Raw genomic sequence first — 15,334 nt, 5'->3', positions numbered from 1 at the left:
TCCACAAAGCCAAAATGTAAGAGAAATATTTTAAAAGCAATGGTTAGCACTGCTTTAATCAAAGAGTTATAGGTGCAAGTTTGAGTACTAGAATACTATTAGAATATAAAAAAATTAGAATTTGAGTACACAGATAAATACTCAGATATGAACAGAATTCCCCCTCCCTGTGATGTGGGAACCCACCTGGTGTGTCTGCGGGAGGAGGAGGAGTAGCGCACCCTGTCTGTGGAGCACGAGCGTGACCGCGAGTGTGATTGCGTGCGTGTTACCCCGGAGTAGCGCCTCCCGCGGCTGCGCGATCGAGAGCGCAGGCGCCCCCTGCTGTCCGAGTCAGACCTGCGGCGTGTGCGAGACCGCGAGCGACTACACCAGCCAGTCCTGCGCTGACCTCTCCGCGACCTGGAGCCCGACCTCGAGCGGGACGAGGAGGAAGACGACGAGGAGGACGAGGAAGAGGAGGACGAGGAGGAGGAGGAGGTAGAGCGCCGCCTACAGGGCAACACACACACACACAGCACCCGTCAGGAAACACAGGAGAAGCTGCACACACCATGGGGCATCAGTCACTCAGACTCTCAGAGTGTTCATGAATCTAACACTCGACTGCACTAGAAGTAGTCACTGTTCTAAGAATGAAAACTCAATTTTAAACCATGTAATCCAATAGAGCTGAATTTAGAAATACTAAAAGGAGACTGAAAATTCAATGACAAAATAATCAACATTTGTCAGTGAATTAATTCAGTTTCTTTTAGTTGTTCGCTATATAAAATGCATTAGTTTTTCACAGAATCCGTGCACAGACAGGAAACGTTGCATAGATCTTTCTAGTTCACATTAAGAAATTAAGTCTGTGGAAAACATCACTCAATCACACTTATTTAAACTGACATTGTTTGGGGGGAAATACAATCTTAATAAAAAGAAAGAACAGTTTACAACAACAGAACACAGGGGTGCTGCAATAGCAAGACACACAAATGATCTCAAATTGAATGAATCATTGTGTTTACTGGTAAGTTCATATTTAAAGTACTGAGGCATTTGGTTCGTTCATAACGGCTTGAAGTGTGTCGAGGTATCAAACCCCACACAGTGGAGTATTCACAGCAGACAGGAAGAGCAAGACCCTGCTAAACGCTCCTTTGTCTCAGTTTCTGACAAACGAATACCTGCAGAAATCTGGCCTGTTTTGCACTTAGCTACATAGGTGTCAAACGTGCAACTGAATGAAACATGTTATAACACACATGCATTTTCATAGGTCTCAAATACATGAAATACATGGTTTGACATCTGGTACTATATTAGCTTAAGGAAAGTTCCTTGGTCTTCCGATTTATGCTACTGGCTGAAAGCATGTCAGTCAACAGGGGCACACACCGATTGGTTAAAAAAAGTCTTGAAGGGGTGGGGACAATTTCACCCAGCTGGTAGTAAGTGCAACGCCTCTCTGAAAGCATGGCTTGCAAACACATTTCTTTAACCTATAGTACCAGATATCAGCAATGCAAGAGCACAACAGGCTACAAACACTTTCCTTACACCAGCACGCAGTTAAAAAGAAATGCCTTCTACCATTTATAGAAACAGATTACAATCTAAATATATAGAGTAACATGCAGAAGGCAGACGCGGATCTAAACAAGGGGAGTGTTTAGTTTCCACACAGACGGCTCTCTCTTCTCCGGCTCATGAGGGAAGGTGCACTCTGACGCTCTGTACACAGTGAATGCTGAGCTTTCTAGTGTTTATAAATCATTCAAATGTGAAGGTTACCGACCGGGAGGAGCTGCTATGACCTGTGGCTGAGGTGGAGGCTGCCGTAGAGGCAGAGGCAGGGCTGTGCTTGGAGGCTGCGGTGGAGGCTGCTCTCCCAGGGGCTCCCTCCTCATCGCTCCCCCCGAAGCTGGTGATGAAGGTGATCTTCTCCTCCTGGCTCGGGCTGTTGGTGCGAGACCTGGAGCGGGACCCCGAGCTCGACTCGGACGCAGACCTGCTGGGCGGGGGGGAGCACAGGGCACTGCGTCAGAAGCTGCAGCACCAAGACTCAAGCATTCAGATGGAAATGTGAATGCAATTCTTTCCAGGTCCCGAGTTCTATTTTATTAATCATCTGGACCCTTTTTTTTCTTTAAGTAGTCTTCAATTATTTTGTGTATTTTTAGAATATCCGATTATTCTTAGGCTCAGCTCACTGCTATCACCCCCGCGCTGACTCGGGAGCGGCGAAGACGAACACACGCTGTCCTCCGACCGCTTCTTTTCACACTGCACTCATCATGCAACACAGCTCTGGGCAGGTTACCGGCAAGCCCGCAGGCACCCGGTCAGACTACAGGAGTCGCTGGTGTGCAGTAAGCCAAGGACACCGTGGCCGATCTAAGCCCCCTTTGTCTTCTGAGCAAGTGATGTGCACTGACGCACTGATCCACCTGACTTACATTTTACTTCAAGAACGAGACAGGCAACACTACCTTTCAGACCAAGAATCCCCACAGCACCTACTATAACACACACATACCTTTTCAGAGTTACCAAGCATTTTGTGAATGGTGTGCAATAACGTGTGTAAATGTTTCAGACTTCTACAATTAGAAAAGAGTGTCATCTAGTGGCCTGCAGTACGATTGCAGGCTGCAGTGCTGAAAACCCTGCTCTGGCTCTGAAACAGAGCCATGGTTAGGGGTTTAACTCCAGCTCCTTGCAATGACAATGGTGCTCACCTTTTATAGGGATCGTAGGTAGGGCTGTCTCTTCTGGCATAGCTGGAAAAAAGTACAAACGAAGTTGCAGTTCACATGTATTACACGACCCACGCTTTTATACATTGCTGCTAGACGTCTAGATGTAAACTTTTACACAGCAGTTCATAGCATCACAAATCATACTCAAGTACTACTACACTGGGCATTTAAGCACGGCTTGAAATTCTTTAAAAGGTTACAAAGAGTGTTGTTGGTTAAAACGTCCTTGTTGCTGATGCAAAGCGACCAATGCTGAATTTGCATCAGTTAGGTTTACAAACAGACTGAAATTAAACACTGTAATACCTCTGTAGCCAGCAATACTCAAACTAACATCTAAAAAACTAATGTTAAAATAATTACGCTTTATTTGGGACCAGGCATTTTTTAAAACGTTATGCTTGTGAAAAACACAAAGGATTATTGCTGCTGCTTTTGCGCCAGTTTATAATGTGCACAATTCGTTTCTTTTCTGAAAGTTTATTTAGGAAAACCTCCAATAATAAACGTAGTTTCCTTTTACAAAAATAAATGGTTGAAAAGCTTAGAGAAACTCCCTTTAAAACACAGCTTTAGATTCTGTAAAGCCCAAACAAACTATAATAATAGTAATAATGAAAAAAGAACCGGACCATCAGGCTCTTGTCTCTGCTTTAGTCGCTAAGCCTTACCCGCTGCCACACGTCTAAAGAGGGCTCTACCATTGCAACGGGGAGAGGGGGGTTAGATTAATCTAGGATCAAAACATTCATTGATGGCTGCAAAATTAGCAATGAATCAAATTACTGGAATAACTGTTACAGCACTACTTTCCAGACGTGGCAAAATGCATTCATTGAAACATTTTGGATATTTGCGAAATGTATTTAAGAGTCTGGCCTCTCTGTTCGGCACCACTAACGTGCTGCCTCTTACCCCAGCAACTCACTAAAAATGAGGCAGTGGCCTGAGTGAGGGAATTATTCACTGTTCATTTCCTAAATGAAGTGCGATGCAGGCACTACAGGCACTCCACTACGTGGAGAGGTGAATGCAGCAAGCCCAGTGAGGGAGGTACCTGGGGGGGCTGATCTGCCTGCCTTTCAGCCTCTTCTCTCTGAACTCCCGTCTCTGTCTACGGGACCGCCGACCCTGCAAGAGATCAAACAAACACAGGCTTTAGGAAACTGAACCTCCACATAAGAATTTCCATTTACAATTGATATCAATGCAAGCCAACCCTATCTCAGTTTCTTCACTATTAATGACCAACTGCATAGATTACACATCATACCAGAGTAGCCCATCAGCACAACACAGCACTGAGATAAGAAATCGCATAGTGACCTCCACTGAACTGCGTCATTCAGCCCTGAATAAACCAGAGAATTCCTCTGTTGCAGTACAGCCTCTCCTAGCTCAGTGCCCAGGTGTCAACGCTGTTGCAGTACAGCCTCTCCCAGCTCAGAGCCCAGGTGTCAATGCTGACAGTCTCACCGAGTACATGGCTTTCTCCTCCTCCAGGGCTTTAGCGTGTTTTATTGCTTCAACCTCCTGTTTGTCTTTCCGAAGCATTCTGAAACAAAGAAGCAGTAATGAGACTGGAGGCAAAAGTTTGCATATTTTAAATACAATACAGTGTGTACTTTCTAATACAACACTGTCGAGTGCCCAGGGGGTGAAGCGGTCTGCAGTGCACAGCTCTCACCTGACAAAGTCTCCCTCTGCCATGCCGTAGGAGGTGGCCAGCTTGTTCACTTCCAGCACCTGCTCCTCAGCCAACTCATCCACATCCACCTCCACATCTGCACCAAGCACAGAGACACAAAGAGAGAATGACACAGAGCAAATCACTGTCGTGAGTCAACACATCCACATCTGCACCAAGCACAGAGACACAAAGAGAGAATGACACAGAGCAAATCACTGTCGTGAGTCAACACATCCACATCTGCACCAAGCACAGAGACACAAAGAGAGAATGACACAGAGCAAATCACTGTCGTGAGTCAACACATCCACATCTGCACCAAGCACAGAGACACAAAGAGAGAATGACACAGAGCAAATCACTGTCGTGAGTCAACACATCCACATCTGCACCAAGCACAGAGACACAAAGAGAGAATGACACAGAGCAAATCACTGGCATGAGTCAACACATCCACATCTGCACCAAGCACAGAGACACAAAGGGGGAATGACACAGAGCAAATCACTGAATGACACAGAGCAAATCACTGTCGTGAGTCAACACATCCACATCTGAACCAAGCACAGAGACACAAAGGGGGAATGACACAGAGCAAATCACTGGCATGAGTCAACACATCCCTTCTGCACCAAGCACAGAGACACAAAGGGGGAATGACACAGAGCAAATCACTGGCATGAGTCAACACATCCACATCTACACCAAGCACAGAGGCAGAAAGGGGGAGGGTCACAAGCCTGATATGTAAAAAAAAAAAAAAGTGAAACGTTCGTGCTTTCGCTCACTAACTCCTGCTGGTTTATTGACCACACTAAGTAACATTACTACATGCAATAACAATATAACGAGGTGCTCAGAAAATCAGGCTTAGCAATTAAGGCAGTTTAAATCATTAAATAGACACCAAAAAGTAGGGCTGTATTTTTTCATTGTAAAAAAAGGCTGATCAGTCTAAAAATAGGTATTTCAAGATATTTCACGATTAAACAAAACATTTATTAAAAGCTGAAAAAAAAGAGCATTGTCGCATTCAAATTTGATCATTTTCTCTTGAAATGTTCCTAAATATTTAAATGCTTACCTGAAAAACAGTACATGTTAAATTGTAGAATATTACAGATTATTTTAAAAAGACATTCTATTTTCACCATCAGTGAATTACCAAATAAAATCAAAAACAAGACACGTGAAACGCTCCCTTCTTGTACTGGACAGAGCGATCTTTAGCTGAAATGTTTCCGATCTTTGATGCAGCTGGCATCTTCATCATTGAAGAAAAAAAAACATTGTGCTGCTCTATGCATTAAACCTGGTGCCAGGTTCTTAGATACAGTGCATCAATAAAGCAAATGTTTTATGCATTTATTTTTAAGTGATAAATATGTATATTTATACTATTTTGTCACAAAACAAAAACAGGTTCTGATCAACTGCTCTAAAGCAGGAGCAGCACTTCCCATTCATTCTTATAACCACAATCATTAGAAAATGAAACTAATTAAACCTCTGATCAGTTCCCAACGTACCTAATCAATCCTGAATCAACTGGCATTCCAGGAGCAGATCTAAGCTAATCAAAACGGAGATGGATCTAAACAATCTCCAATACCCTAAAAGCGTTCCCAAGTTCATGCGCTGTTTTTCTGCCAATTGTCTTTCACACGTACCGATGTCAGGGATTCCTTCGTCCTCATCGGTCTCACTGTTGTCCGAGTCCTCGTCCTCCCCCTTATCAGACAGGCTGTCTGTCTCGGTCACAGTGCTGTCCTCATAGGTGTACCCAATTGACACTTTCTTCTCAGCCAGCCTGCTCACACACAGAGACACAGGCACTTTACAAACGCATTACCTTATTTACAGGGCCTGACGTCCTCTCTGTTGAAAACAAGCAGCTCGATAACAAACTTTATCCCAGTTGCAGCAAACAAAAAATTACAGCTATATAATGAAAGTGTGTGATCATTTGGGGTGTTAACAGGTTAGGAGCTTAAACACTATCCAAATATAAAACATTTAGAATTCAGACTGAACATCAGAACTCTTCATGTGAAACACAGGTCTTACTGTTTATACAGCAGTGACTATGGTAAGAGGATATTTATTTAATATTCAGTAATATTCATAGTCTGTTCCATACACGTTGTATTTTTTTTTATAAATGCATGGAAGCACCTATCAGGTGAAATAACAGGATCTAAAACACAAGGAACATTTTAAAAACTACCAGATTCTGTCCTATTAAATTAGTTGCCCAAGTAAGTGCTAAAAAGGGACGAGTCTTGAAGTGCTGGCCTCTTCTCGTTCCCATACTTTTCTAATGTAAAAACAACAAGCGTATGAGCGCTACTCACTTCTTCTTCTCCTCCTCGGGCTTCTGCAGCCCTCCGTAGAGCTCATCCATGTAGATCTGGTAAAGACACTGCTCCTCCGAGACTACAGGGAACGAAGGCAGGCAGGACTGGTTACATTGAAATCTCCAAGGAGAAACACCAAGAACCAAGGCTTTTAAAAAAACCTTCTCATAAGAGTCTTATTTTGCTGCGGTTCTGTTTTTTTTACTTTGGTTCAGTTTTAGCCACTTAACAAAATGACGGTGAGCAAATCTCTAGATGCATCTAAAAACAAAAAGTATCTGCTGAACCAATACATTTCTTTCAAGCCTAAACCATAACTGCAACACCATCCTTTGATCTTTTAATTGACTGCTTATTCAGCCAAACAGCTGAGGATTTGCATAAAATTAGGGATCCATCAAAAGAAACACGTTTTTCAAATCTGTGGAGCTAACTGCACCAAACTCACTGAAATCTAGTCTGAATAGTTTAAAGGCTAAAACAGCTGCAACGAAGGAGTTTAACTTGAAATGTTTGAAAGCGTTCTGAAATAAGCCACAGTTCTCCTGCCTCGCTGCACTGTTACCTCACCAGCTGAACCCGGCTCTTTGTACCCCCTTCACACACATCTACTCACTGCTAGCAAAGTCGTTCTGCACCAAACCTCTGTATCTCTCATAGTTACACTTCCTCTCGTCCGACTCCTGCTCCGAGCTCCTGCAACACAGACAATCCTCCACTTAGAAGACTAACTGAATCCATGGCAAACATTTTGACTAGAAGTTTTTTTCAATGTCTTTTTTAAGACACATTTGGGGTAACTGTACTGTGTGTATTTTCAAACTACTAATGTTAAAAAGTTAAAACTAGGGATGTTATTTGTCAAGGCGATTTCAATTTGGACTCAGGATTGCAGGTTGGTAAACATAGTAATTATACAAGAATGTGATTCACACATGCAATATTTAACATTATAGACTGGATTTCAGATGGAAGCAGACTGCACCCCAGTTTGATACTGGGAAGAAGATGAGATTGAGTTATACCGGTTTCATGGTGCAGATGGAATTAAAGGCAAGACCACAGCACACAAGAGTATCACTTACACAGTATTTATGAGAGGCGGAGTGTATTTGGGGATATAGTCCAGGTGAGCCCGCACATCAAAGCGGTCTATCATGTTGTTTGCATCCCCTTGCCAAGGCATCCTGGAGGAACGTGATGGACACACAGATCACATTACATACACCCGGCACTGGCCTGCCCTGACCACACTCAAAACATCATCACTGGCCAGAGGTTCCTCCTTTCTAGGGGTTCATTTCCTAAACATTTAAACTTTAGGATGAAAAACATTCGAAGGTTTAAACTTTAACACATTGGGAATGCTGGTAACCAGTCAGAAAAGCCATCATTAGAAGAGCTCCACTGCTTTCATAAATTTCTAGAGCTTGCATGTCTACAGCAGATACTTACTAAGATACACTTACTACTAGACAAAGACTAAGGTTAACACACCTATATTTGGCTGGCATATATTTGATAATGGTTAAACATTTAGGCAATTCGAAATGCTTAAACATTAACACCTAAAACATTAACATGCTTATGGGGATGCTTTTGTACGCACCTAAAAACTGGTATGTTCGCAGCTAAAAAAAAACACGTCAGGCTAAACGTCAAACCGTAATGACACAGCCTGTACCCGTGTTCAATAATACATTACAATAGATTTGCTGTCAAAAATCAGTCCATCTCAGAATGAAGAATATCTGAAATAATGGAGGTCTATAATTTAAAAGCTTGGAGTCCTCACGGTAGGGGTGTGCTAGTGTAAACGGGGTATTACTGAGTTTGCATGAATTTGTGTTTTGGGCATTGCCGAGTGGGAGCTTTGTTATTTGTCTCAGAGCTGCTTAAAGCTGCTCCTGACCTACAGATCACAGAGCGGGAAAAGGATTTGAAAAAAAATCATTAATATGCAATTCATTTTTGACTGACGCAATCAAAAATGAAGACATAAGCCCTGCGAGGGATCCGGCTCTTTTCTACAACGGTATCGGCACTATGCTTCCGAGCGGGAGGTCCCGGGTTCACTTCCCACCTCCGCCTGCGAGAACGGCGGTTTGCCACAATATTTAAGGGAATAAGCAGAAACAACATTTTGACTCCATTTACGTGAGTAAACTTTGACATTTGAGAAAAAAAAAAAAAGCAGTAATTCGTACATAAATTATAGTTGCCTTCGTAGCAACACTGATCTGATTGGAATATACTAATTTAGTGACAGTGTGCAATATTGACAGGGAGAAGACAGGAAAGGAAGAGGGACTTTTTTGAATGACTCAGAATTTTGGTGGCTGTCTTGGATGGGCAGCAACCAAGGCAGGGAGGCAGTGAAAGAGTTAACTGCGCAGTTTGTCAGAGCCTTTTGCATGTTAAAGAACAGGGGATGCACTCACATGTTGACCGGGCTCTCAGCGGCCAGGGCCACCGCAGAGTCCAGGTGGATTTTATAGGCCCGCCCGTGGACCTGCAGGAACTGCGCGGGATCCTTTTTCTGCAGGGAAACAGGGGAGCAGTGGCAGCGTTACTGTACAGTCACACCAAACAGCCACCGGGCTTACCTGGGCATGTGCTGCCTTCTGTGAAATTCAGTTAATTCATGATCAACACTGACAATAAACTGCACCAGCACTATATTATACATGTTTCTGCATGTTCGATGGCTACCTCAATCAAGCCGAGAGTGTATTTCTTGTGTACTCTTTGCTGTGTCAGGCTTCAACATGACTAAGTAATTAAATCTAAATTAGGACCCTTCACTTACTCCCTGTATTGAATGTGTGTGTGTTTTGGGAGTGTACTTCAGATAGAGAAATAAAGAAGGAGCAGTGTACAGATTTACAAAATCAAGTCAAATTAACATGCGGTAAACCTCTTCGTTGTTCTCCCAGAGAATAGAAGCCCTACTCACAATTTTCTCATAGAACTCCCTGCGGCGCTCAGCCCGTCTCTTATAATCCACCATCATGCCACGCAGCTTCCGCTCATGCTTGCGGGCTTCGTGCCACATGCTGGCACCCTGCACTGCCTTTGGCACCCTAATCCTGGAGGCAGAGAGGTGCACATTAGGAGTCAGGGATAAGAGCTAGGATTCACACTAAGAGCTTAAAGAATTAGTAGCGAGGCTCTGAACAATATAGCGTTACCCGTCCCCACGTGTTGCTACAACTGTGTACATAATGTTCCTGTAATTTTTCTGTTCATTGTTAACATCCTGACAACTTTAAAGTCTGTTTCAAAGCACTTTTCAAAATGTCCGCTCTAGTGCACCAACAGCGTAAGGATTACTACCCACATCGTCAAACAGGTAACACAGCAATATCTGATTTATAGAACAGATCTCAAACCCCAGTGCACTAGAGCAGACATTTTGAAAAGAGCTTTGAAACAGACTTTGAAGTTGTCAGTGTAGAAAGTTGTCAGGATGTTAATGAAAAGAAAAATGACAGGCACGTTATTTAAACAGTTTTAGCAACATGTGGGGATGTATAATGTCATTTGTAAGAACCCTGCTGCTTACTCTTTAAGGTAGGCATTTTCCCTCACGCGTTTCTCAGTTCTGAAAGAAAAGTGTTACAGATGGAGGCAGAAGTACCAGTAATTAAGTAAAGCTGGAAATAACATCCATCCCTCAGCTGAAAATTCAAAACTGCCAAAATGCAATGTTAGATACTTGCAGTATGTGTCTGGCAACCAAACCGTGAAATAACAGCTACGGCAGTACTTGCAGCAAAAGGCGATTATTTTTAATACACTCCAAGATATATTATATGACAGGTAACGTGGTAACGGTCTACAGCACACACGAACAGCGATGAGCAGAATGGGTAAACAGTTGAGTGTTGAGAGTTTCGTGGCAGTAATCTTTGGACATTGTACTCTACACACAGACACAAATCAATCAGAAATGTAAAACCCAAGATTACCAGAATCCAATCACCACATAATTGCGTCTCACAACACAGCACATGTACCGTGCCGCTGTCGGGACGAGTAAACTGACAAAGAGCCTACACACACACTCAGTAACGTAATAAACCAATTAGCGTTCAAACACCATCTACATACGGTTATTTTTAACCATTTCACTGCAGGTATATCGTTACACCGGGCATCAGCATGCTGTGTTTTGAGTGCTCCGTCATCCATAACAAAACGCACCCACTTCTTTCCATTCCAATATCCAAATGTAAAATAACAATAATAAAAAGTGTGATTCTGCAACCGTAGTGTATGAAATGCAATTAGGAATTAACAACGTAATAACGGCGATGGCTAGTCAAGATTTAACTGAATTCTCGTCTCCCAAAACAGTAGATACTCCATGATTAGCAACTGCAGACGGATTTAAAAAAAAAAAAAACTCCCTACACAAAAGACTTTACCCTCTTGGCTCTTTAAATAACAGGATGCAATGCGTGTAATTGTACCGCTGTTACCTGGCTCGATTGTAGTTTTTTTTTCTGTTAAGGAACTGTATATTTCACACTCGCTTCCAACCTACAAGCACAGCGGCCATCACACTACCACTGCACAGTCCTCCGGTATCCCAGCAGTCAGCGTGGTTAAAGGGGCGACGAGTTAAGGACAACATAGTCTGCTCATGGGGTACTCTGTGGTTCCTGTGGGGTTTAATGGGAAATTATATTGTTAGACGAGTCTGATGGTATTTGGTACCAAGATATAAGGCGAGAATCGCTTACTAAATAAGTGAATAATGCCTGTGTCATTATTGTATTGCTAAGTACTTTTGATACCTCTTTGAGTAGAGACATGCTATAGACGTGTGTATCAGCGTCATTAGTAACGTGTTTTGTATAATTATTATTACATTATCCCTTCATCCTCTAAAATTGCTGCAATCCCTAGTCAAAGGGTCACTCCACCCACATCAGACCCTTTTTATTTTAGCAAAGGGGCTGTTTGAAATAGTTTCCCACCTCCATTGGGACTCTTCCAAACAGGTGGAACCGCTTTAGAAGGAAAAGACTCAATCCGATCACATCAACACTTTTTTTGATTTTTGCTCGAGAACACGACAAAAGAAAAAAAAAAAAAAAAAAAAGTCGGGAAGTTAAAACACCCCCTCAAAAGGCCACCCCCCCCGACGGTCGGAAAAGCTTTGATATCCAGAACATTAAGTCTAGCAACCTAGCTGCTATGTCGTTCAGCAGAGCTCTGGAGATGTAATTAAGTCTCTACTTTCTACAATAATAAATAGGTGTTCATTTTATTATCCACATATATATATATATATATATATATCTATCATAAAAATATAGATATATATATTATATCTATAATATAGATATATATATATATATAGAATTTGTTTGTGCAAACTTATCTCACATAAGCAAACCTTGCTAGAGGAGAAATGCGCAGATGTGCGGATGTTTACGGCAGCCTGCTCATTGAAAGAATGCGCTTCTTTGCGTAATGGTACGGTACCTGCCGGAGGACGTTGGGGGCGGAGTCGTAGACTAAGATGGCAATGCCCAGGTGAAAGTCATGTGTGTTACAGAAGCGTGTGTATTTATTTCAAGTGTGTAAAATAATCAGTTAAAAAAAAAACAATGAACCGTTAAATTCACAACGGATTTGTACATCAAGAATATATGGTGTTAGTTTCTTAATTACAGTGCTGTCTCATCATTGATCATTTGCTAACTCTAAATTATAGATTGGTGTTGTTATTAGCTGCAGTACGTGTACTATGTTCAAACGGGTAGGTAACCTAGTGATGCAATAATTTGATAAAGTATACGGTGTTTTTGTTCGCTTAATCCCTGTAATCTCACTGTTTAAGTAGTAAGTAGACTCCGAATTGTCAAATACGCATTTCTTTGCATAATGGAGCAAGGTCAACAACAGATGCGAAACGTAAGTTTGTATTTTTTTGTAATTGAAGTGTAATAAATAGTTCCAGACTGTACACGGGCGCACGCATTATAATGTGGCCCATTCTGGGTGCGTCTTAAAAAAAAAAAAAAAAAAAAAAAATACTGCAGTAAAACCTCACTTACGAACACCTTGTGAATGGAGGCTGTTTGTAAGTAAATGTCTGTAACTCTTGAAACTAGTTGCAAAAGATGTGGACTCTTCAGAGCCAAATAAGAATTCTTAAAGTGGTAGATCTGTTCTGGAATTGTCCAAACTTTCTGCAGTTCTAGAATGGGTGGATGAGGCACTAGAGGTCTTTTTCAAGTCAACCTGACCTTTACACTGACGATATTAATACCAATACAGTGCTGCTAAATCCATCAGTGTTTTGACTCGGAGTTCTGATGGGTGCATTTCCAAGAAGGGGCCTCCCAATGTCCAGATGCAATGTTTTGAGATTGTTTTGAACAGTAAACATGCACAGGAATAACTGTTAGATTTGCAACACCATTGTTTTCTGCATGTAGTTGCCATCTCTGTATTTTTCCAGTTGCGTGATTTTCTCCTGGTCTACAACAAGATGACGGATATCTGCTTCAGCCGCTGTGCGAGCAACCTGAATTATAGGACTCTCACCATGGATGAGGTCAGGCTTCCTTCAAATAAGACATACGTTCATTTAAAAGACGATCGAGTTTGCTTGTTGTGGTGTTTAGGAAAAGTTATTGGTTGGAAGCTTACAAGTGGCCAGACTGAAACCATCTCCACCCACTGATTCTTAAATTCCCACCATTAGGATTAACATGGCATGCTTTTTTTTTTTCCCCACACCCTTTTTAAATGCAGTAATTTCTCTCTCTTCTTTCCCATCCCAGGAGAGCTGCCTGGATAGCTGTGCCGGGAAGCTCATTCGTTCCAATCATCGTCTGATGGGCGCCTACGTGAAGCTAATGCCGACCATCGTGCAGCGTAGAATGGCTGAGTACGAGAAAAAGGCTGGCGAATTACCACAGGCTGCAGAGGGTACCCCGCTGCCCGACCCAAATACCCCACTCCCGATCCAGCAGATTAACCTCCAACCTCCAGACACAAACCAACAGGCTCCCGTCACACCTCCATTGGAAGATATTCAAGTGACTGCACCCCCTGGGAGCTGAAAACAGGCATGAGCGTTCTGCACAACAGGGCAGGACAAGTGGGTCCTGCAGGCCGTGCCGAAGTGACCATGTAATCTGGAATCCACAGTTAGAAAGACAGTGCCTTTAAGTCAGAGGCTGTCTCTGTTTTTCCAATCCTTTTGTCCCTCTGTTTGTTTGCAGGTTATGTTATAAGGTTATTATATATATATATATATATATATATATATATATATATATATATATATATATATATATATATATATATAATTTTTTTTTTAAGTATTGCCGGCAGTTGTCTATGTTTACACTGTTGAAGCAATAACTTTAACTTTGTGGTGCTTTGCTTCATAATATCTATGGAGAAAAACAAGGTCTTGTTATCTTTTACAATTCCATCATTATCCACCTCAAACCTGAAATATTTCCCTACTTCACTGTGCACAGCTCTGTGTATAAATGCTGACTCGTGACACCTACAAATATTTTGTCCGGCGTCAAGCTGAATTTTGTGTTTTGATGTCAGAACAGTTTACATGATGTCTGTCTTGTTTATAATACAGGAATTCACGTTTAAACCATGGAGGTGAATACATTAATACTCCCAGAAGTAATCGCATATACAAAATTCAATGAAATGCTGACAACTGCTCTTCTGTCAGCATAAGGCAAAATTCAGCAGGACACCAGAAACACTTTAAGAATGGTCAATATTGCCAGACTTAATGCAGCATGCAAGTAGCGTTTGGCACCTAAACACCAATCAGAGGAATAAAACGTTTAAATAATCCTTTAGTGTGTGGTGTTTGTTTGCCTATGAGACTGACAGTGATTGGCATGTATAGGCTTTACTTGATTATACTGCTTTATGCTGTAGCAGCATTAGCAGTGAAAAGTATGTCTTGCCAGTTTTCCTGTGTGGGAATTACTATCCATATCAAACAATATCAGGGTCATATCAAATAAAACTACTGGTGAGAGTTGCAGCCATGGTGCAATAGTATAATCCCAGCTCTGGCTTTATCTTGGTAAAAATATCTTTAATTTAAATAAAATTGTTGAACCTTCTGATGTATGTATTATTATTATTAGTAGTAGTATTATTATTGTATGAAAGTGAAGACGATCCTGTGTGAAGAGAAATATAAGCTGTCTTACTTTAAGGTATGTACTGTATTGTGTTTAGCATTGGCTGTGTTCAGACACTTTACACTCAGATAGACCATGTCTAGTTAGTTTTCATCCCATCAGACTGGTTGGAATTATTCTCCAGGTTTTTTTTTTTTTTTTTAAGTAGTTTACAGCATCAAATTTGACCGCTGATTAAAAAATTAAGGTCCTTTCTTGTTGTACCCAGTCGGTCGACACACTTTGACCCGGGCCGAGCGAGACAAAATGCGAAATATCAAGCAGCCGCGCCCGCGTGAAGGTTTCACTTCCACAGGGAACATTTCTGCTCAGCCATATTTGTGT

General features: G+C 41.9%; 2 protein-coding genes across 3 annotated transcripts in view; one reads left to right on the top strand and one right to left on the bottom strand.

Annotated features, from left to right (window-relative positions):
- LOC121303819 (CLK4-associating serine/arginine rich protein) overlaps positions 1–11,381 on the bottom strand; it is a 32,502-nt gene extending 21,121 nt beyond the window's left edge. For both annotated transcript variants that reach the window (XR_005947876.1, XM_041234619.1), the window contains exons 1-13: positions 11,282–11,381; positions 9,754–9,886; positions 9,239–9,336; positions 7,883–7,984; positions 7,414–7,493; positions 6,795–6,876; positions 6,111–6,250; positions 4,438–4,534; positions 4,227–4,305; positions 3,808–3,881; positions 2,730–2,771; positions 1,787–1,999; positions 187–492 (exon numbers count right to left, since the gene is read on the bottom strand). Coding sequence is in view for 1 of the 2 variants with exons in the window: in XM_041234619.1 (XP_041090553.1) it covers positions 187–492; positions 1,787–1,999; positions 2,730–2,771; positions 3,808–3,881; positions 4,227–4,305; positions 4,438–4,534; positions 6,111–6,250; positions 6,795–6,876; positions 7,414–7,493; positions 7,883–7,984; positions 9,239–9,336; positions 9,754–9,852 (1,412 nt within the window). In the remaining variant the exon portion in view is untranslated. The remainder of the gene's footprint in view (positions 1–186; positions 493–1,786; positions 2,000–2,729; positions 2,772–3,807; positions 3,882–4,226; positions 4,306–4,437; positions 4,535–6,110; positions 6,251–6,794; positions 6,877–7,413; positions 7,494–7,882; positions 7,985–9,238; positions 9,337–9,753; positions 9,887–11,281) is intronic.
- A 962-nt stretch (positions 11,382–12,343) lies between these two features.
- LOC121303874 (mitochondrial import inner membrane translocase subunit Tim10 B-like) lies at positions 12,344–14,064 on the top strand. Its single transcript, XM_041234721.1, has 3 exons — positions 12,344–12,725; positions 13,276–13,371; positions 13,601–14,064. The coding sequence occupies exons 1-3, from the start codon at positions 12,696–12,698 to the stop codon at positions 13,880–13,882; spliced, it is 408 nt and encodes a 135-aa protein (XP_041090655.1). The 5' UTR covers positions 12,344–12,695; the 3' UTR covers positions 13,883–14,064.
- Positions 14,065–15,334: the final 1,270 nt, after the last annotated feature.

The sequence above is a fragment of the Polyodon spathula genome, chromosome 35, assembly GCF_017654505.1.
Source record: "Polyodon spathula isolate WHYD16114869_AA chromosome 35, ASM1765450v1, whole genome shotgun sequence".
NCBI classification, from domain to species: Eukaryota; Metazoa; Chordata; class Actinopteri; order Acipenseriformes; family Polyodontidae; genus Polyodon; species Polyodon spathula.
Note: the sequence above shows the minus strand (reverse complement) of the source record. Positions and strands in the feature narration are given on the sequence as shown.